At 42.2% G+C, this 23,712-nt stretch overlaps 2 protein-coding genes across 5 annotated transcripts in view; both read right to left on the bottom strand.

The window, feature by feature from the left end:
• Positions 1-23,712, bottom strand: part of rrn3 (RRN3 homolog, RNA polymerase I transcription factor) — a 77,252-nt gene that overhangs the window by 51,162 nt on the left and 2,378 nt on the right. The gene's annotated exons all lie outside the window — the stretch shown is intronic.
• LOC307015203 (uncharacterized protein) lies at positions 815-23,221 on the bottom strand. Of its 3 annotated transcripts, none has more exons than XR_013801438.1 (5): positions 21,182-21,864; positions 20,630-20,907; positions 20,173-20,507; positions 19,224-20,037; positions 815-2,442 (listed from the first exon to the last, which is right to left on the bottom strand). XR_013801438.1 is itself a non-coding variant. In XM_079643682.1 (5 exons), exons 1-5 carry the CDS (start codon positions 21,880-21,882, stop codon positions 19,951-19,953), a joined length of 876 nt encoding a protein of 291 aa, XP_079499808.1. In that variant the 5' UTR covers positions 21,883-23,221; the 3' UTR covers positions 18,131-19,950. The 3 variants fall into 3 exon arrangements, 2 of the variants coding, with proteins under 2 accessions (XP_079499808.1, XP_079499807.1); XM_079643682.1 differs by lacking the exon at positions 815-2,442 and adding an exon at positions 21,873-23,221 and having other exon boundaries at positions 18,131-20,037; positions 21,182-21,347; XM_079643681.1 differs by lacking the exon at positions 815-2,442 and having other exon boundaries at positions 18,131-20,037.

The raw sequence follows: 23,712 nt of genomic DNA, 5'->3' as shown, positions 1-23,712 counted from the left end.
GAAGGCCTCCTTCTTCAGTCGGACGGCTTCCCTGACCACCGGTGTCCACCAGGAGGTTCGAGGGTTACCGCCCCTTGAGGCACCTTTGACCTTGAGACCACAGCTCCCCGCCGCGGCTTCGGCAATAGAGGCTTTGAACACCGACCACTCTGGTTCAATGTTCCCAACCTCCACAGGCATGCCCAAAAAGCTCCGCCGGAGGTGTGAGTTGAAGCCCTCCTGAACTTGGGCCTCCTCCAGACGTTCCCAGTTCACCCGAACTACACGTTTGGGCTTACCAGGTCTATCCAAAGGCTTCCCCCGCCACTCGAACCAACTCACCACCAGATGGTGATCAGTTGACAACTCCGCCCCTCTCTTTACCCGAGTGTCCAAAACATACGGCCTCAGGTCCGATGATATGTTAACGAAATCGATCATGGACCTTCTGCCTAGGGTGCTCTGGTACCACGTACACTTATGAGCATCCTTATGTTCGAACATGGTGTTTGTTATGGCCAATCCATGACTAGCACAGAAGTCCAGTAACAAACCACCACTCCGGTTCAGATCAGGGGGGCCGTTCCTCCCAATCACTCCCCTCCAAGTGTCTCCATCATTGCCCACATGTGCGTTGAAGTCTCACGGCAAGATTAAAGAGTCCCCTTCTGGAGCCCCATACAGGACTATTTCCAGGGTCTCCAAGAAGGCCGTATACTCTGAACTGCTGTTGGGTGCATAAGCACACACAACAGTCAGTTTCCCCCCCCCCCATAACCCGCAGGCGTAGGGAGACAAACCTCTCGTCCACTGGGGTAAACTCCAACAATGAAGCACCCAACCGGGGACTTGTGAGTATCCCCACACCCGCCCGGCGCCTCACACCTTGAGCAACTCCGGAGAAGAATAGAGTCCAACCCCTATCCAGAAGTAAGGTTCCAGAGCCGACGCTGTGCGTAGAGGTGAGCCCAACCAGATCCAACTGGTAATGCTCCACCTCCCGCACAAGCTCCGACTCCTTCCACCCCAGAGAGGTGACGTTCCACGTCCCCAAAGCCAGCTTCTGTCGCCCGGGTCTGGTCCGTCAAGACCCTCTGCCTTCACTGCCACCCTTCTGGCAGCGCACCCGACCCCATCGCTGTTTCCCGTAGGTGGTGGGCCCATTGACTTCAATACATAATTTTTCCGAAATAAGGTCCCATGGACCGGAAGTAGATGGGCGTGACTTCGCCACTCTATAGAGTGCCGTTGTAGGTATTATATCTGAAGGGCCTACCAGAATAGCACGGGGTCCGTTGCGCTTACTAATGACATCACGCATTGGCTGTATGGCAACCCAAGAGGACATTTTACACGGCCAAATTCCGCAAAGAATATTAAAAAATAACAATCGACAGTGAATGTATTTTAGTGGAACTGTGTCAGGAAAGTGAAATGATAACTAAGTAATGTTATTTAAGAACTAAAATGCATAAAATTGAAAGTTAATATGTAGCATATCCCTCCGAAATATGGTCGTAGACTTTACTGATGATTTAGAATTTATTGAAACTCCAGACTCAACGTAAGAGCTTTTGCCTCTTCGGGGGGTGCTAACATTTAAACATAAACTTTATTCTTTACTTTCTCCGTCTTTATGATATCAGATACCGTTATGTTGTTTCCATAGCAACAACAACTTCCTGTCAACAGCTCCTGTTTCACCTGCTTAATACAGTTATCATCACTGCTACTGTGGTCACATTGGGGACCCGTAACATTTACAAGAGTTGAGATGTGAAGGGGGTTACAGTGTAAGAAAACGTTTTTAGAGAGTACTTGTCCATGGACAAGTGAGTTTGGCAATTTACTTGTCCGAATACATTTTTCACTTCGCCATCGTATTTTACATTTCCCCGTGTTTTTTTACGGTAAGATTTTACTGCATCACACATAGGGTTGGGTATCGTTTGGATTTTAACGATTCCGGTTATGCTTTTCAATTCCGGTTAGTTTCGGTTCTCGATTCTGGTTCTTTGAGAGGGTAAAAATAAGTCCCATGACAAACTAGGAGAAAAATGTATTTATGAAAACATTAAGTCAAATCTGTATTCCTGTTTCCTAATCACTTCATAGTGTTTAATTTTGTTACGGTTATTGAATACAATTATATAAAAATAATTGTTTAGTTCTAAGTGGTGCAGTTTGAGAATGTACAATTGTCCCAGTCTCCTCTGATGTTACACTGCAACCTGCCTGTGAGACAAGAGTCCAACCACACAGGCTGTCCAACACATGTCCTGCAATACACATGCTGCAGCTGCCCAGCTACTCACTGTTTGTAAAAGTAAATAAATAGTATTTTCATTTCAATAAGTTACTTTCTTTACCCTGCTTCAGAAACAATACCGACATCCCTGTGCTCCTCCGAGTCTGGGGGTCCGGGGATGTGAGGACAGGGTGAGGACACAGACAGGGAGGCTGCTTTAATTCATAAAGGAAATGGCGGTCAATATTAACAACATAGGAGCTAAAACGCTTAATAACCTTCATTACTGTTGGAGCACCACCCAATCGAGTGGTGGGAAGGTTCACCTCTGCTCCGCGTGTCCCTTGATGACTGATGGTCAAATTATAACAGAAGGAATTCAAAGCACCAGAATAAAAGTTAAACAATAATCTGTTTTAATGGTAAAAAAACAACAATACAATTCAAAGGGGTACCCCTGCTCTGGTCCTCCTGCTGGTAGATCTTACTATCTTGGCAGCATGAGGAAAAAGAGACCGGACCAAGGACACAACAGGGGTACATGCAATTACAACGGGAGGAGTTTTGTTGGGTGCTCCTCCCAGAGGGGTCATCTATTGGGAGATACAAAAACGATGGCCTATCATAGCGAATCAGCGAGAGCCAGCCGAGGCGACCCGGAAACAAGAGTCTCTTAAGTTTGAGGCAAAACAAACACATCTGGTGTTCGTTGTCTCGCATTCTTGCAGCCTGCACACACACACACACACACACACACACACACACACACACACACACACACACACACACACACACACACACACACACACACACACACACACACACACACACACACACACACACACACACACACACACACACACACACACACACACACACACACACACACACACACACACACACACACACACACACACACACACACACACACACACACACACACACACACACACACACACACACACACACACACACACACACACACACACACACACACACACACACTCCATCTGCTCCCCCTCACCCATCAGTTTAACCCACACACAGTCTCACATACTCTTGGCCTCTTTTAAGATATGTGGTGGATTTCAAGTGGTGGAGTAATCCCGAAGTGGTGAAAGTCTTTGCAGTTACACCCCCTCGAGAAATGTCAGCTGAATACGTTTTACAAATCGCAATCCGCGCCTCTCTCTCTGATATTTTTAAATATCTCCAAGCGGCAGACATGTTGGCTGTGAGCCATCCGCGAGCATGGTCGCGCGCCGCGCTTGTCGCCGCGTTTTGATTACGTCATCACAACAACACGTTAGGTTACCAAACTTATAGGTGCTTTTGTTGTTGTTGAAGGCCTGGCTGTTACAGTCTTTATTTACACTATTTTGTTGTAGGCCTACTGGCCTAGATGTTTATGCAGTTTTAAAGCACCTTGGCTTTGTTCTGAATGCACTTTGTTGTAGTTATCCTACAGAGAAAAGAAAATGCACTTGACTTGGAATTGATGTACTGTATGCATTCAAAAGTGCTGAATAAATGTTTTATGGACCCATAATAGTGATTATTATTTAAGTTTTGCCATAATCATGTCTTTTTCCATAATCAGGTAGCTGAACCACATTGGTAAAAAATGTATACATTATATATATATATTTCTATATATAGAAATATATATATATATATATATTTCTATTAATCATTTTCGGCCTTTCGGCATTCGGCCAACTGTTTCCTATTTTCGGTATTGGTTTCGGCCAAGAATTTCCCATTCGGTGCACCCCTAGCTATTATTTGATACAAAGTAATTAAGCACACATATATTTAAGCAAACTCATGTTTGGACACTGTGAACAAAGGTAACTTTATCACGTGTTAAAGAAAGAAAAAAAAGGTTTGACAAATATGAAGCTGTTAAACAGGCAGCGGATCCGCTGTGTGTAGAAAGAGAGAGAGAGAGAGAAGCTGAATTGCACCGTGCAGCGATCAGATGATACGGAGCATAGAGAGAGAGAGCTGCGGTCCGCGGGGCTCGGCTTCGCCTCCTGTTCTCACAACTCTTATTAATCCCGGTACCGGACAATTGTTATTTGTTCTTACTCGGATCCGAGTTTTGCTTCCCAAGCCTGCCAATGTGCTACACGTCCCGCCCTGCCTCGCCCCCGTCTAACAGTACAGTGAGCAGCGAGATGCATTTCCTTGGGAATCGACTAAAAAACCACAACAATGGTGGACACGGACAATTTGCGAATTAGTTCTGCCTTTTGTAAGCTGAATTGATCAATAATTTGTCAATAAATAAGGGCGACAAACGTCAATTGAAAGATCTACTTGTCCGATATTGTAAATAACACGTCCCGGACGGTGGGACGTGTGCTTTTTCGCACACTGGGTTATGTTTTTTTGTTCGTGTTCTGGGTTTCTGCAGTTTTTTGAACAGACAGTACACATGTTCAGAGGATGAACGTGTGTACTGTCTGTGGGAGTTTACGCTGTTGACAGAAAGTTGTTGTTGCTATGGAAACACCAGATACCATTTCGGAGGGATATGATACATATTAACTTTCAATGTTATGCATTTCAGTTCTTCAATAACATTACTTAATTAACACTTCACTTTCCTGACACAGTTCCACTAACATACATTCACCGTCGATTGTAATTTTTTTATATTCTTTGCGGAATTTGGCCGTGTAAAATGTTCTCTTGGGTTGCCGTACAGCCAATGCGTGACGTCATTAGTAAGCGTAATGGACCCCGTGCTAACCTGGTAGACCGTGCAGATATGGCACTTACACCGTACGCAAGTCCTGCGCCAGTGCGCAGTATTTTATGAATCGGAAAGTGTCGGTGCGTATTTATTTGCTTTGTCCTACGTAAGCAACCTTCCCACGCCAATCCTACGCAAGGCTTTGAGGCCCAGGGCCTCATTTATAACGCTGTGCAAAGGATTCACGTGGGAAGGTTGCTTACGTAGTAGAAATCCAAAAAATAGGTACAGACATTTTCCAATTCACCAAACATTGCGTACCGGCAAGGAAAGTGCGTACGGCACTTCCTACGCTGGTTTCCCTTTATAAATCACAATCGACTCGAAATGTGGTGCAGCTTTTCATGTAACGCCCGTATTTGCCTATAAATAGTCAAAGAAACGCCCATTCATTCATTCATTTTAGGACTAACTTTATGAAGAAGATCGCAGGAAATGACGACAGAACAGCTAAAAAAGACATCTCACACAGTCAGATTTTGGTTATTTTTGGGAAGTCGAGATAAATCATATTGTTTGTTGGATGCAGTTTGAACCAGAGTAGCAGCATGGAGGTCGGATCGTCACCAAAATAAATAAATAAGTGGTCCGAAAAAGGTTAAGGACAAAATAAATACACATAGCCTTCCTCAGGCAGTGTGTTTGTACCGGGGACAGGAGACACCCCCTTGATGAGAAACTGTAAGAAATTATCGGAGAATCCCTCCGGAGTGGAGTCATGACGACTGGATCTGAATTATTTGTTTGTATTTGGTGGTTTGTGTCCCAGCTGTTGATCAGCTGTGCGCAGCGTCTCCACTGCAGCCTGTGCATCTCAACCCCCCAGAGAGTGAAAACACAAGGTAAGTTTAAAATAGGTTAGCAATTTCCCATCCTATAGGTTGCTAGATGTATCTAACCCTTTCTCCTGTCTTTGTCTCCCTCTCTTAGCACAAGAACCCCAGGGGGAGATTGAAGACCTGTGGGGTATACTACGAAGCAGGATTTTCGCTTAGCCGGCTAACTTCAGGGAAAACTCGGGGTTTCCGGTCCTACGAAGCTGGTTCTCTTTTTAGCAGGCTAGATCTCCATGGTAACTTATGCTGTGTGGATAACCTGGTCGGGACCAAGTTAGGTTGCAGGCTAAGAGCTCAACTCAATGAAAGCATTGCCTGCTGACCAATCAGAGCTCAGTGTGCGGAGTTTAAATCGATCAAGTCATATTACAGGAGAAAGGAAATAAATCAAAGCTGCCGTTGCAGGAAAGACGGCCGGCAAAAATCACCGACTGTGTGAACGTGAACATTAATAGAATATCACCTCCCATCTTCAGAGCAATCTGACTATTATAACATTAGCGTTAAGAAAGCTTACTTAAATATCTGCCACAACATAAGTAACCGGATCAAAGTAACATTAAGTAAAATCCGCGGCATATCACATCATAATGTATCATATATTTCCTTATCTGAGTCAGCTGAGACGTATCTGGCCGTGCAACACTCAGTGTCATATACTGTATGCAGAAGTATTATTTTAAGTAACACATTAAGTTGACGAAACACTCGAGACAAATGTAATTAAAGTCAGATCCACTTGTGTCTTAGTAATGTACGCATTCAAACACTTTTTCTTTTACCAGCTGTATTCACCTTGCAGGTGCAACTATGTGGCTTTTATCATGGATAAAGTGTTTAAGTCATGGATGTTTAAAGTTTAACTTCTTCATATGTCTAATATTATAGTTGACTTTTCATTCAGGAAGTATGACGCTGCGCTGTCAGTACGCTTCTCCATGTTTGTGATTGGTCGAATGATCCAAATACCACCCGTTTCATGTGAACGTGCACCTAACTAGATAGGACACGGCTGGCTTGAGCGATCCACTTGATAACCCGCGTCGTAGTGCAGTTTAGCGAGAGCGCGTATGTTTTGGATTAGGCCAACCGGCTAACTCAAACATATCCAGGTTAGGTTGAACCAGCTTCGTAGTACAGGCCTCTGCAATGGGACCCTCACCCTGCGCCTGAGTCTCAACTCCCAGAGTTTTGCAAGCCACTCCCTGTTCCTTATTTTTATTAAACTGACATTAAGCTTCCCAATGGTGTGGTCTAAGTTTTGTGAAAAATATGATTACCTCACATATGTTGTTGCTGTTGTTGTCTTTTGTGAAAGTTAAATTGCTCCTTCTGACTTGATTCAGCCATTCTTTCCTCCTCTCTGTGTCAGTGGGGAAACCTTACATTCATACTCCTTTCTCTGAGCGCTTGGAGCATCCCCCGGCGGCACAGCAAACCATGGGGGAGACTTTATGCCAGGACAACACAGAGGAAAAGGCACAGACAAATTGCATGACATGCTATTCAATGTTTATTGAATTCCATTTATATACTGTCAGTTGACAATCATTGATAGGCACCTGTCGGTCTCCTGTCCTTTCTGAAAGTCATAAAGATTAAATTACTCATTTAGATTACTTATGTCTTCAATTACCAGGGGATTACTGAAACCACCAAGAATTAAAGAAATGGTAGAAATGAATCTAATCAGAATTTTGAAACCTTCCTTCTCATCCCATCCCTCTAAATATATCAATAAACATTAGGATGTGATGCTCCTGACAACCATGCAAGTTTAAGAAGATCATATTTGTTTTAAAGAATTCAAAGCAATAAACAAAAGCAACAGGCTCTTTAACCAAGGCAACGTTAGCCTAACATGTATATGTTAACAGGTAAGATAGCTGTTCACACTATGTACAGTTGCAAGAAAGAGTATGTGAACCCTCTGGAATTACCTGTAAATCAACAACAGAATGGCTTCAACAGAAGAAAATACGCCTTCTGGAGTGGCACAGTCAGAGTCCTGACCTCAACCCAATTGAGATGCTGTGGCATGACCTCAAGAGAGCGATTCGCACCAGACATCCCAAGAATATTGCTGAACTGAAACAGTTTTGTAAAGAGGAATGGTCCACAATTCCTCCTGACCGTTGTGCAGGTCTGATATGCAAATATAGGAAACGTTTGGTTGAGGTTATTGCTGCCAAACGGTCAACCAGTTATTAAATCCAAGGGTTCACATACTTTTTCCACCCTGCATTGTGAATGTTTACATGGTGTGTTCAATAAAAACATATAATTGTTTGTGTGGTTTTAGCTTAAGCAGACTGTGTTTGTCTATTGTTGTGACTTAGATGAAGATCAGAACACATTTTATGACCAATTTATGCAGAAATCCAGGTAGTTCCAAAGGGTTCACATTTTCTTGCAACTGTATATTTTCTGCTATTTTATTTCTATTTGAGATGTTTACATTTTCGATTGTTAAATTCTAGTCTTTTAACTGTCTTATGTACAATGCCTTGTCTTTTGCTGCTGCAAAGCAAACATTTCCCAAATTGGTATCAATAAAGTACTTCTTATTTTATCTTAATCCTCAAATATTAGCAAATTTAACTTTTTTAAATATTGACCACATACACATCGATATGTTGTATAAATATTGCAAATCAAAACCTTTATTCACTACTTATTACCAAAAATCGTAGTTCTATCTCCGGTAATCATGCATTCAAATGTCCCACCACGAACTTCCGGTAGCTCACCGGCCGCCATCTTGCTACAGTCAACAGCTACTCTGGTACGCGCTATGGGAGCTGTTGTAAGGTGAGTGATCTGCACAAAAATACTCTTAAATCGCTTAAATTTTGACTGATTTACAAACGGTTTGGTTTATTATAAACGTTATTAGCATGGCTATGATACAGGATGCTTGGACATGATGAAATTGCAGCTTTTCTTTGTGTATGTGTTTGTATTTATTAGCTGGCTAATAACAAGAGGCTGTGAGTGAGACCTAGTATTACAAAGTTGACCCAGCAACTTTACACCAGTGGGAGAGGCATAACTGCTCTTTCTTTTCAACATAACTTAAGTTACACATGATTTCTTCCAAGTGGTTTGGCTTGTTAAAAACATCTTACATTTTAGATACATTATGATACAGGAAATTGCTGGCTTTGTGTTTACAGAAGTACCTGACTATGCTGGACTTTTGTGCAGCCTACGGATGCTCTAATCGCCGCAGTCTGCAAACAAGAACGTGGAATCACCTTTCACGTGTAAGATATGACAATATTATGACTATAATTAGGATAATAATTACTTAGTGGATGTATGTACACTACAAGTCCTGCTACACAGGATCAGTGGGGCTTTGTGAGATAATAGTATTGCAAGATTGATGTTGACCCAGCCTCTTTAGAATATGTTGCTACCATATCTTTACACAATTATTTAACGTTTCTTTTGGACACCTTTTTTATAACTCTTAGTGTGGTTGTCTTATTCTCTAAGTATACATTACATACATACATACATACATACATACATACATACATACATACATACATACATACAATTACCCCAAAAATATGATCATTTCGGTGTGTATTTTTGTCCTTACCCTTAATGTTAAAGGAAAGAAGGGAGGACAATGTTGACAATAATTAATATATCTGGCTACCTTTCTCATGTTTTTAAGGTTTCCCAAAACCGGAGTGAGGAGGAGGCAGTGGGAAGTTGCCCTAAGAAGTGACGGTTTTGGTTTCCTGTGGCAGGACACTGCTCTGCAGTGATCACTTCAGTTGTGAGGACTTTGACAGGACGGGGTAGACTGTCCGGCTTAAAGATGGTGTTGTGCCAACAGTATTCAATTTCCCAGCTCATCTTCAAAGGGTATGTGTATCATTGGCCAACAAGAATTCAAGGTGTATAAGATTGATATATAAATATGTGATTAAATGTCACACTTTAGTTTTTCTTTCTGCAAGTTTAGGAATAAATAATGTGTTGTGTATTACATCACATTTTAAACACTCAAAATGTCTTTAATTATGTTTATTTTAGCCAGAAGCAACAAGAAGCACAACCACTTCAAGAAGAGCGGAAGATGAACCTCAGCCTAATGTTGTGAGTATTCTGAATGTGGCCAAGACCAGAGAGATGGTCATTGATTTCAGGAGGGTGAGGACGTCTCCTCTACCCCTGTGCATTCTGGGAGAGGGTGTGGCTGTTGTGGAGGACTACAAATACCTGGGAGTGCACTTAGACAATGGGCTGAACTGGAGGATCAACACTGACGCTGTGCACAAGAAGGGGATGAACAGACTCTATTTTCTGAGGAAGCTGAGATCCTTCCACGTGTGCAGCAAGATGCTGGAGATCTTCTACCAGTCTGTTGTGGCCACTGCACTCTTCTTTGCTGCGGTCTGCTGGGGGGGGGGGGGGGTAGCATCAGACCCGGTGACACCAGCAGGATCAATAAACTGATCAGGAAAGCTGGGTCTGTCATCGGCATCAAGCTGGACCCCTTTGAAGCTGTGGTGGAGAGGAGGACACTGAACAGGCTGTTGTCCATCATGGATAACCCCACCTGTCCTCTCCACCTGCAGCTGGACAGACAGATAACCCCACCCATCCTCTCCACCTGCAGCTGGACAGCCAACGGAGCTCCTTCTCCAACAGACTGCTGCAGCTCCGCTGTCACAAGGACCGATACAGGAACACATTCCTGCCGACTGCAATAACTCTGTACAATAAATCCCCTCTGGCTGGAAGATAACTCTCTGCTCCATAGTTTCTTTTGAATATAACCACGTTGTACATTTTACACATATATAATCTGTTCAATATTTAACATTAATATTCCATATGCCTTATATTTATGTATATGTGTATTATATATATATATTAGTGGTGGGCCGTTATCGGCGTTAACGTGCTGCGTTAACGTGAGACTCTTGTCGGCGATAAAAAAAAATATCGCCGTTAATCTATTCTCAAAGTTGGGTTGGGAGCTGGGTCTATACTACGCAAGCTATGATGACTTTCACCTTGATAATTTAGCGCGGATGTATACCTAGCCGAATTGCACTGTACGGGGCGAGATCGAGTCTTTGACCTGTGTTTCTTCTACGGTCTATGGATCTGACCCCGGTCAAATCAGCCACATTAAGCGTGACATGCTAACATGGATACAGCAGGTATGAAGCCGCCGGGTTTGCTTCAGGGGAAATTTATTTTTAAGAAGCTTCCCGATGGAAACCTCAACAAAAATAAGGTTGTTTGCACCTTGTGCAATGCGGAATTAGTTTACTGTAGGAGTTCATCCAGTCTCAAGTACCACCTAAACGCAAAGCATCCCTTAGCTAATGCGGAAGATGCCGACCAGCACGCAGAAGAGAAAGCTACGAAAGTTGAGAAGATGGTAGAGGCGAGGTCTGTAGCACTGACTGGGGACCATTTGACGTCCGTTAACAACGACAACTACATCGGCGTTACAGTACACCTCATCGATGCTAGCTGGGAACTTCACTCCTTCGCTTTAGGTATGCTACTGTTAGAAATTAAAATCAATGTTTTAATGGGGAAATGTAGTTTAAACATGCCGTCAGTTTTAATGCTCTTTTATACTGAAAAACCAGAAATTCTTGTGCACAAGCAGTTAAGCTTTTATTCTGAAAATCCTTCATCTACGGTTAGCATTTAGCATGTGGCTAATATACGATTTCCTGAAGAGGTGAATTTAGTAGCGAAATGATATAGAGTGGTGCAAACCGAAGCCTACTGACTTAACACTACAACTATAGATGTCGAGATACTACCATGCTGAATATTAAATGAAGGTACAGTTTATTTGAATACATTATTGTTTACAGACGAGTAGCATGTGACAACATCCGGAATGACCGGAAATCAAACGAGCCGAGAAGTATTGTTTAGAGTATTGATTACAGCGTTTAGAATGTGTTAAATGAAAAGTGATGAAAGAGAATATGAGGAGAAACGGCGTGTTAAGCATATAGTGAATGTGAAAAGAACCTATCCTCTGTTTAAATGCAATAACGGACATTGGAGACGAGGCGAGCCGGCTGGCGGGGAGGAGCCAGCAGAGGATATATAACAGCACCGGAGGAGAGATCCATTCTCTTCTCTTCCCTATCGAGAGCCAGATCACAGCTGTTTGTCTGACTGAACAATATCATGCTTGTGACCAACCCGCGCCTTTTTTAATTAAAGTACCCAATTGAACTTTCACAGAGACTCCATTTAGTCTCCTTTTAAAGCTTCTCTCCTGGACGGGAGAATAACGAACACAGTTAACACTACGTTATGTCATTTTAAATTACATAATTTAATTTCGTAGCCTTTTAATTACCACCACGTTATGTTTGGAATTAATCTAGATTAATCTAGATTAATTCCAAGAATACAGTGAGATTAATCTAGATTAAAAACATTAATCTATGCCCACCACTAATATATATATAATATCCTGCCAAACTCAACATATATATTTTCCTCTTTCTTTATTTTTCTTGCTTATTTCTAATTTATTGTAAAATGCCTTGTCCCTTATGCTGCTGTAACTAAAAATGTTTTCCCAAATTGGGATCAATAAAGTACCATCTTATCTTATTTGCATGTGGAATGTCACTAACAAATCAGAGCATCATATGGCTTGTCATATTAAATCCTTTATCTCAGTGGTACCCAGGAAGGTCTATGATGGTGTTACTAGGAGAGCCCTATATAATTTGAGGTGGTACTCTGTGTAAAAAGTTTGAGAACCACTGGCCATCTCACTTGCTCTATGTCACTCATACACTTGAATAAACATGTGCAAACACTTTCATAACACCCAAGGACACCTTACAGGGCATAGGGGCAATATAGGGAACAATTAAAACAGTGGATTTAGTGAGATATCAGCTGGGGTAAGACAAGACAAACAACAGTAAATGGACTACAGAAGGACACAAAAGGACACAGGGTACAGTTTATATTATTCTTGGGCTTTTTTCGACTACAAGAACTCAGCGCACCGTGCTGTGAAGTGGGAACGTATTTCAAAGGTTCTGGATTTGTTTACAAATCTAGAAACTAAATACAAAACTAGGACGATATGAAGATCTGATGTCAAAAATAATTGTGATAAATGAGACAGAACTGGCCTGTATGTGAGCTGATTTTATGTTGGTTTGGTTCTTCTGATAAAGGCGTGAATATCGAAATAATATACCACCATATGCTATTGTCATTAGGTGTGTCCCTGTTCTTCAAGCTAAGGCATTGCTAAATTAACAACTCTTGGCTTACAGCAGCGTTTCTCAAAGTGTGGGGCGCTCCCCACTGGTGGGTCGCAGAGATGTGATAGGTGGGTCGCGAATGGAAGCGGTGAACGTTTGACTTTTTTTTTTTTTAGGGTGCGTTCACATCTGCCTTGTATAGTCCGGTTGAATCGAACCCTGGTGCGTTTAGCCGCTTGGTGCGGTTCATTTGGGTCGGTGTGAACACAGTCCGAGACCTCTTAAGTGAACTAAACAACCGGACTCTGGTCCGCTAAAATAGGTGGTCTCGGAGCGCTTGCTTGCGAACTCTGGAGCGGTTCATTGCTGGTGTGAACGCAGTCCGCACCAAAACATAGGAAGCGTAGTATTTACGTATCACAAGAACGCGGATATCTTCAAAAAAAAGATTGCGAAAGATTCTTTCAAGACATCCGCTGTTGTTTAGTTAATGAGTGAAGCAGAATTAAGAGTTTAACAGTGTTGTGTAAAGTAAAAATTCTCTGTCAGCTACATAAAAGTACGAACAACTGTCGTTGGTGAAACGCCCCTCCTTACTGCAGAACGTCTCTCATGGATAATGTGCAGCGGCGTGGTCATTATGGGGAAAATAACACCGACAGGCTGATCAGGAGCCCGACGCGAAGCGGAGGGATCTAGAACGGCATTGCTTTCAGCCAAACTGTATACAGTTAAATCGAACGGACTTCTTTGTGGAGATGTGAGCGTCCTTAACAACGGTCATAAATCCTTGACAGTCTGTTCTGGATTAACAACGTGTCACGTGTTCTGAATTGACCAATCAGAATCGAGTATTCAACAAAGCCATGTAATAATGTTTTTTAACGGACGTTGTCTGATTATATAATCATATGCGTGGGCCGCTAGTGTCTGTTGATCTCCAGATTAAGAGCAGCATGAGAATAACCTGCCGAAAGTGCCGATGCTCCATGGCGAGGCTCCGCTAGAAATTGCCGGGATTTGCGTTTATACCCCCTTAATGTCTGACCAATGGTTGAACAACATTTCTGAGCACATGACTTGTGTTTAAAGTTTATAGTCCGTTCGAGCTTTGCCCGTGTGAACGCAAACCGAACCATCTGAAAAATGAAACAATGTAACAAACTGTGGTCTGGTGCGCACCAGAGAGCGGACTATTAGGTGTGAATGCACCCTTAATTAATTTTTAGGACCTCAGGCCGGAATCGAACCTGGGTCCTGGCGGGCGTTAGTGGACTGTTACAGCCGGAGACTCACAACGGCGGTGGACTTTCACAACGCCGGATCCGCCTGAGCCTCGCAACGGCGGGTGTTTGCGTCGGCGGGTGCGGTACCGGCGCTGTGAAAGTCCATGGCCCACCTATGTTGGAGCCAGCGGCCCACCAAAGGCAGCGGCCCACCGGAAAAAGTCCCGAATCTCCCGATGGCCAATCCGAGCCTGCTCACACACACACAACTGAAACCAAAATCATTTACAGCGTTGCAGTCGGGAAGAAAAGCAATGTGGAGCGGCACCTCACCACTTCACAAGGAGTTTAACCGTGACACTTTTCGAAATCCCGTTTGTGTCCACCCACTTTACAAATAGGCCTATTTTTATTATAATTTTTGAACGCAAGCCGTCATTGCGACGGAGGAGCACACAGCCTCTGTGAGCGAGCGAGACAGAGAGCGAGACAGCACACATTTATCTATTTAATATAGCCTAGGTGTAAAAAATAAAGTAAGAAATCATTCCAATGTGTACTATAGGACATTAAAAAAAATAATAATAATTAAAAGGGGAGTGATTAGTAAAATATGCATAAATAAAAAGAAAGAATGCTAACTAGGTAACATAAGATAAGAATAAACAAGTTTAAATGATTTGTTATTGGTTTTGATCATATTCTAAAGATGTTTGGATTATTGAAAAGTATACAGCTCCCTTTCAGTGTGTTGAGAGCTGTATCCATAAATTCATTTTTTGCTCAAAGTGATTGAGGAATTTCACTTCAACATTAAAAAAAAAATCTTCCCGGGAGTGCATGCCCCCGGACCCCCCTAGAGGAGGTGAGGTCCACCCCCAAATAAAGCAGGTTAAAATAATTAAATTGCATACATTTTCTTTAAGTAAATATTGAAAACGGGTCCCACAGACCCAGACAGCACAGAAAGGTTAAAGGTAAGCATATAATAATGTTCAAATGTGCTAAATATATACAGTGCAAAAAAACAAAAAAAGAGGAGTAAAAGTAGCTCACGACTTGTTTTATTTTTTGAAAGTAGCTCTCATCCTAAAAAAAGTTGGAGACCCCTGTTATAGAACGATACATTTGACAATTTTACTTTGGCCTACCATTTTATTGGAGCGATGAGGAACAGGTGGGGCTTGAAAAGGCCCACCTTTTCAAAGTGGGGAATGACAGAAAAAGTTTGAGAACCACTGGCTTACAGAGTGGTAACATGAGACCGATTTTTATATATAAAATATAAATATATTTAAATTTTATAATTTATTTTAAATATTAACAATATAATAAAATAAATGGAGATGTATACACCGGCAAATATTTAATATAAATACCTTGTGCGTGTGTGTGTATAGCTATTGCTTTATCTGCAGTGCATGACATTAAGGATTTTGGGAGATGGCCCTGTGGGCCATCTAAGCTAATTTACAGATGGCCCTGAGCCCAATAGAGATTGCCGCGGACTAAATGGCACGAAGGGTTTAGGGGGCCTCCCCTAGAAAATTTAGATTTTTGAAGGTCTTAAAGATGCTGTTTGGTGCATTCTCTAGACTGAATTATAAGATGCGCGCTGGGTCGAACAAATGCCTCCTCATCCGGAAGCTGACCAAGCAGACCCGAGCAGCAATCGAGAGGAGTCGAGCGCATCCGTGAAGCACACAAAATGGCGACGTCAGAGTTCCCGTTAGCCGGCAAATCTAAATCTCTTCGGTCAAAATCATTTCCCTTTAGCGCAATACCGCTTCAGTTGCGCCACTTAGGTGACAGACAAGAAGAATATTTGACAGACAAGAATGGTCAATTTTAATGTCTAAAACGTAATGTGGAGAAAGAGATGTCCTGTATGGGTTGATTGTGTGTTGATCTGTTCGTAATGCCTCGGGGTTCCGGTGGGCATGTAAACAAATGCATAATGCTGCGCTATACTTTGTGGCCTCACCCAGTTGCATAGCAACACTTATTGTTTAGGTGTCTTTTAATAAGCAGGTAGTCCTATCATTAGCTAGAACTAGCTAGATCTGATCAATATGGACATAAACGCGAGTGAAGTCTAAACTGACGGGAGAGAGAGATCAGCTGCTGCTGACGAGTCGACACCATAGACTGGTCAACAGGCAGCTCCGCATGATCACATGCAGCGGTGAGCGGACAAAACACATACTTCAGGTTAGAATATCACACGTAGCTATTTTAATTACCTTTCAAACTACCTAAACTAGTTATAGATATGTTTAGTTTTACTGTCGGGTCACTCATTACTGGATCCGTGAGCTGCATAATACTGGCATAATAGATTGCCCGATCGGGCAACCAGCAGGTGAGGCTTCATTGCCCGAGCTAAATACTAGATGGCCCCGGGCCATCGGGCAGTCCTTAATGTCGAGCCCTGTTAATGTTATTTTCATAAGAAAGTCCATGATTATAAGTATGCAGTATCATTACTACATCTTTGATATTTATAAAAAACCAAACCGTTTGAAAATTGGTTGAAAATTGAGCAAGCTATGGTTATTTAAATAGTAAACCATAATGTTATGAATGAGAGCGCGGCCATGTGGCAACGTCGGGCTGAAGTCGAATAGTCCATTTAGCTTAGGAGCCTTCCTAACGGAGTGAAATGACCCGGAAGTCCCTCAGTGGCAGCCATGATAAGTGCCGTTCGAATTCTCTAGAATGATAGGAAAGGAGGTTTCAAACTTCCTTTATAACCTCCTTTAGCTTAGGAACTACTGGACCTCCCTAACCGAAAGGAGAGGAGAAAATGCTGCCCCACAATGCCTTGCAGCCGCAGCATTTGACGTCACACAACAGTCGGCCGTTCACGAACACAAACGATTATGACGGAGAAATTATATCATGAAAGTTACGGTACTTAATAAGCATTTTAAAACGTATGTGGTAAGTTGCCAAAGTGCTTTGTTTTGAACGTTCATCAGTATTATAATCAAAAAGAGAAATATGAACGTTAGTTTTTACTGAAATGATCAAATAAAGTCAACATTTCACTGAGCTTTGTGGGGTTTGTTCAACTTTTAAAAGATGTTTGAATGGTGATATACACCGTGATAGGTGTTAAAGACTAAAGTTTATAATAAATACATTTGTATTGATTTTAAGATATTTTCATAGTTCATACAATCATACGTATTGGGATCATTTGTGGACCTGAGGGAGAGGGTGACGAGCATAAGTTTCACTTTCATTTTTTATTTCAATTCCAATTTTGGTCATGAAAAATATGTTTCTCTGTTGTTCATAAAGCAACAGCATCAGAGCACGGTGCAGAGTCTCTAGATGAGTCCGTCGTTCTTATTAAACATCCATGTTGTAGTCCGTTCGTTGTATAGAAAACTGTAGTTTCCATAGTTTCCCCACAGCAGCAGACGTACAAAATGACATCCTCTGGCGCATCATAAACACGTCGGATAGTTAAAGTGCAGTCGGATTCTCTAAAGCACCGCAGTCTCTTCTCCTAAATCCTTTTGAATTCTCCTGTCCACTATCCCTTAACCCCGTGACGTTTCACTCAGAGGTCAAGGAATAGGAGATAGGGTTAGAACTTAGGAGCTGATTTTTAAACTATTCGACCGCAACCTCGGTCTCCATTGGCCAGCAGCGCGGGTGAGTCATCTAGTGTTTATATATATCTATGGTCGTAACTCTTCTCTCTATATGGCGTTGCTACAACCTATAGAAATGCAAAACGGCGTCAGTTTAGACGTAATTCTGTCCTCCTGCTTACCGCATCATTTATGACTCATGAGAAAACATTTCATAACATTAACACAACATATTCAAGGTGGTTTTAAATAACATATCCGTATTTATTTATTTCTCCAAGTTATGTTTTTGTGTGCACTGAGGAGTCTCAAACAGGCGTTTGTTTAATCATTTGTGACCTGCTCTATCATTTTCAGTCACATTGACCCTGAAACACATTTTGAGTTTGATACACTGTTGGAAAGATGAGATTCTTAGCTTTCTAATGATATCAATATTGTTTTTGTCCTCCAAATATTAAGCAAAATACGTCACTTTACATAATGAATGTCATCGAACCATGATTTTGAGAAAAAGGCCTTCAAAGTTTGCAGTACTTTCTTAGGTATTTATTCAAATGAACCATACCATAAAACGAATTCATCTAGAGCTGTTTGCGCACGCACACACACACACACACACACACACACACACACACACACACACACACACACACACACACACACACACACACACACACACACACACACACACACACACACACACACACACACACACACACACACACACACACACACACACACACACACACACACACACACACACACACACACACACACACACACACACACACACACACACACACACACTATACTGTTCTCTTGTTGTCACTTTCATACATCAATACATGGAACAAAGGCACTCACATACACATGCACGCCGTACCAACGTGCACTCCCGTACACTCCCGAACTCACGTGCACGTTCATCAATTTATGTATGTATTTTGGTCATGTTTGAGCACATGCTTATGCGCACACATCTATTCCCATGTACATGGCCATGTGCACACCCAGACCACATGCACACCCGTACTCACGTGCACACCCATAACCACGTGCAGAATCATCAATATACAATTTTTATGAAAAACACTATGAATAAATACTTAAATGAACTGATTGCATGTTAACCTCTAACAACATTAGAATCATTTGGCACAAAAGCTAATTTAGAGAAAGAAGCAAGCAACAGAACAGATAAATATACTACACAATATAAAAATAGCAAACAATCAACAGAGTAGCTAACAGTACTTAAAACCAATTTGAAATATATATTTACAGCATTTATAGAAGAATGACATAGTGTTGATGTATTATGCACTCTCACTCATTAAAGATGAGGTGTTAAGGGTTTGGGGCAGGTGATGTCTTTGGTTTCCTCAGTGCAGAACTCTCTGATCTTCTCAAAAAGATACCACTGCCGTTTTTCATCAAGCCCAGGGGGAGTCAGTTCAGTGGGACGTGCCTCCTGGTCAGTAAAGCACCCTGTGCATAGCAGCTTGAAGGATTCTTCTTCTTTACGTTCAAACTCCTTGGCGTAGACCACTCCAGGCTCGGCACTGGTGAAGCGTAGGTGATGGTACCTCTTGATACCTGGAAGCGGTCTGAAGCTGGGGGCAAGGAAGTTGTGCCAGTCGTCTGTTTTGACGAAGGTCTCCCCTGACTCATTGCCAACCAGCTGGGGGATGTTGACTCCAGTGACGGTACTGGACCTGACAGCCTGGCTGATGTCCTTCAGGCAGGACACTGGTGTGCGGCGGAACTGCTGCTTAAACAGGCCAAAGCACCAGTCAGGTGCAAATTTGGTGTGGCCAGCAATAAGAAAGTTGAGGGAGATATCTTCATGGAGTCCCACCATGCACCGCCAAGCAAGGTACCAGAGGAGGTATCTGTTTTTGTTCTGACCAGAGCAGTTGTCACAGTGCAGGTGAACATGTTTCTCCCCAAGCCCATACTGAGAGAAGAAGTGGTGGAGGTAGGCAATGACAGCATTGGAACCCTTGCTGCTGCAATGAGCCTCATCTATGAGGTAGTTTACCTGCTGAGGAACACCTTCACAGCAGACACCAAACAGTCCACACTTCCTGGGAACCATAAAGTAAAATGGGCCCGGGCTGGAGAGGGTCACTGGGGTAGTGAACCTGTAACACCAGACCAACAGATGAATTAACTAATGAGTGATCTATACTCTAATTCTAAAAATGTGTGAATATTCATATTGTTACATTCCAAACATTCTGGATTATCACAGCATTCATCACATTCACACACCTCACCTGCTGTGCATAGTCAAAGCTGTAGTGGATGGTGATGTCTCTGCTACAGGGTTGGTTGGGTCCTAATTTGACACCCAGCTCTCTAGCTGTTTCTTTACAGCTGGCGACCATCTCCTGGTAAGCCTGACGCTCCACCCCCACGGTGCGGAGGTGTTCTTCCTGCTTCCTGAGCTTCGCTGACTTGACACAGTCGGGAAAGTTGGAGCTGCGGTAGATGGCAATGTTGTTTTTCTGACAGAACCAACATAGGTCTGTCATCGGCCTCCCAATAATGACACTGGGAGTCAGCTCCTTCCACAGCTTCCTAAATGTGCTGTTGCCAGCAGCACGGTGACCTGGAAAGGTGATTAAAGACAAAGATAGCATTGTTAGATTACTCATCATTAGTTTTCCATTGAGGTTTCCTCGTGTAAAAAACCCCCAAAAAAACAAGATTAAAATATAAGAAAATACCCACCCTTCTCCTGCATCTGAACCTTGTATTTCCGCCACACAGAGGACTTGGTCTCAGTTGTTGGTAGAACACTGATGTCCGTCCTCTTAAACCCTGGAATCCGTCCAGGAAGTGGCATGGCAAAGACATCTGCAAAGTTGGTAATGAACCGTACAATTCGCTGGATGTCTTCAAAGGACAACACCCTTTTGGTCACCACACGACCACCACGTCTTATCCTTGAGGCCAAGCCATGTTCCTTGAAGAACTTGATGATACCTGTCAGCTTGTCTTGAGAAATTCTGGAATGGTTTAAAACATCAGTCTTTGATTGTTTTTTATGGCTTTCTTTAATGTATGCATTGTAGTATATACATTGTCGTTGTATTTTTTCATTATGTAAAAGCATGTATATATATATATATATTTATTTATTTATGTATTACTATTGCTGTAAATTCTGCTTCTATTCAGTTATTGTCAAACTCAGTTCAACTCATGCATGGCTTATTACCACTTCATTTGAAAATAGTAACACTACCAAAAGTGAAGTAGCCTTTTCAAAATCAAACTCACCCATGTAGAAACTTGAAAGTCTCCCGGCAGATTTTGTGCCCATCTAAGAAATAGGACGTTCTCTGCTGTTTCCGCTCCTTTTGGTGTCCTCTCTTTGCACAAGCGGTCTCTTTGGAGAGGTTTATGTTGGAGCTTATCTTTCCAAGTAGCACCAAATGCTTTTCACCTGGAAAATCATATAACATTGCATAATGTGTTGTGTCAATCACTCATCACACACAACTTAAATCTTTAACGTGTAACAGAACACACAGGCCCACCCCCCACACATTGCCTATAGTATTATGTTAAACACACTCCCATACACACATATTCTATCTATTATAAAGGGTAATAATAAGTACAGGCTAGTCTGGCAGTGACTCCAGAGTAAACTGCTCTCACATGAGATAATACATTTGTAGCTGCCTATCTCTGCACATCTTTAGATAATTAGGCTGGGGCCACATGTGATTTAAGGGGTAGCCAAAAAAATATGTCTCCCCATGTGGATAAAATGTAGGGTTGAAACATTTATGAAAATGTTCACCACAATAATTTTTCAATGAGTATTAGCCAACTTTAAGTTGTAGGTGGTTATGTGAGCATTATTTTAATTGTTGTTATGTTTTTAACACTAACCCATACTCACACACACATCGTTACCACAGTCAAAGGTATTTAAATAATATAAAGTTATAACGTTACTTACCATTAGTCATTTGGTCTCATCTCTTGACCATCTCCTCAGGGGTGTAACGGGTGTAACAGGGAACTCCATCATTAAATGTACAGCTACACCTGTAGTCACGGGCCCTCTCAATCTCTTGAGCGCTGTCCTCGCTCACATAATGCCGTACGGACTGAAGTGTCTCAGCCACCGGGTCGTTCAGCAGTGGTTGTTCCTCTGTGGTGTCCTCATCCTCTTCAGCATCCGTGGTCTGAGGGCTGCTGTCAGTGTCAGGGCTGTCTGACTCTAAATCGGAGCCGGATAACGGGGAAACTTCAACCGGTGCCGTCAAAAAGTAATCAGTGATCAGCTGAACCCATTGCTCATCAGAGGCTGTCCCTCTCACAATGTTGGAGTTCAACAGTCTTGCGATTTGATCTTCTCTGGAATCCATCGATCTGATTAGCGGCTAATAAATTGTCAAAGTACGGAGGAAAAATATTTTCGTTTTACTGGGTGAAGGTCGCGAGGAATAATGTTGGTTTATATAGTGTGTGTGTGTGTGTGTGTGTGTTTGTGTATGTTGCGTTTGTGTGTATTGTGTTGGTTTCCCGGGGAAAACCCTCACAAGAAACACCGGCTGTTGTTATGCCAGCTGTGACGTTACGTTACTCCGTTCTCCGCTCGTAATGATGCCTTTACAAGCTTCAAAGTTGTATTTATCATCTGAATTTGGCAAAACAAGTTTAATATTCTGAAAGCCAAGACTTTGTTTATTTGAAATCAGATGAAAATAAACTATCACGGACTCTGCCGTGTTATTTATGATTACTATACGCTTTTCATTCATAATGTCAGCCGGAGGGAGGGGGGGCAGCGCTGCGGAAGAGCAGCGTGAGAGCTGTCATCTTCCCATTACAAGCTTCAAACATGTATTTATCGTTTGATTTTGGAAATACAAGTTTCAGATTCTGAAAGCCAAGACGTTGTTTATTTGAAATCAAACAAAACACCAAAACCCCGAAAAACTAGTTTTTTACTCAAATCCACGTTTATTTTGAAATGAGCCGTTGCGACTTCCGACTGATTTTGATAGAGCGGGTCACATTTTAAGATTGGCTTTAATCAATTTGTGAAAATTAATTCTTCATATATGATAAATGAGAGGTAACATTTTATTTATGGTATAATTTCCACATATTTCTCTCCATTTTTCCTTCTGCCAATGGTGTTTCTCGTCTCTCCCGTTTTTGTGCTTAGTGCGTACACATTGGGTTAGATTTTGCGTGGAGGAGGGTGTTACCGAATAAGATGTGGGCCGAACAACTGGTGATATTCTATAACAGCAGATGTATCAGGGGTGTGGCCTTTGTCGAATAACCAGGAAATACACATCTTGATCGCTTCTTCTGTCGTTTACATAAATCTTTTGATATATTTGGCTCCATAGGAACACTTTGATGCACATTCAGTACCAGTGTGTGAGGTTGTGGTTGCGATGCCGATATGCGGACGCGTACAGCGAGGACTACAAAAAGACACATGAGGTGACTGGGGATGTGTGTTCAAAACATTGCAAGCTTGAATAAATCATTTAAACCATTTATTTTTGCCAGACTTATTACTGAATATCATTCTTAATGTGATACCAAGTCCATCTGGGACCTGTGTATACCTTCAGACAGCCTACAAGTGAAGGACACGTTGTTTACTCACAGTTTGAAAGTAGCGTGGAGAAGTCTTCAGCTGTGGAGCTGTGATCCGCCCACGATAAACTGTGATACGACTTCTGTGGCTTGTTCTTGTTGGCAGTCTTATATTTGTATCATGTATCATTATTAATATGATGTCGAGTTGATTTGAGACCCGTTTATACTTTCAT

The sequence above is a fragment of the Notothenia rossii genome, assembly GCF_949606895.1.
Source record: "Notothenia rossii genome assembly, chromosome: 8".
Lineage (NCBI taxonomy): Eukaryota > Metazoa > Chordata > Actinopteri > Perciformes > Nototheniidae > Notothenia > Notothenia rossii.
The sequence above is the reverse complement of the archived record's forward strand: the minus strand, read 5'-3'. Positions and strand labels throughout refer to the sequence as shown.

Bases quoted from the DNA above. Each gene is read 5' to 3' on its own strand.
- LOC307015203 (XM_079643681.1), bottom strand. From the start codon at position 21,366: ATGTTATATGATTTTCCAGGTGAAAAGCATTTGGTGCTACTTGGAAAG. The intron at 20,508-20,629 runs GTGGGTATTTTC...TCACCTTTCCAG, and splicing joins GGTTCAGATGCAGGAGAAGG to GTCACCGTGCTGCTGGCAAC. The intron at 20,038-20,172 runs GTGAGGTGTGTG...CTGGTGTTACAG, and splicing joins GCTTTGACTATGCACAGCAG to GTTCACTACCCCAGTGACCC.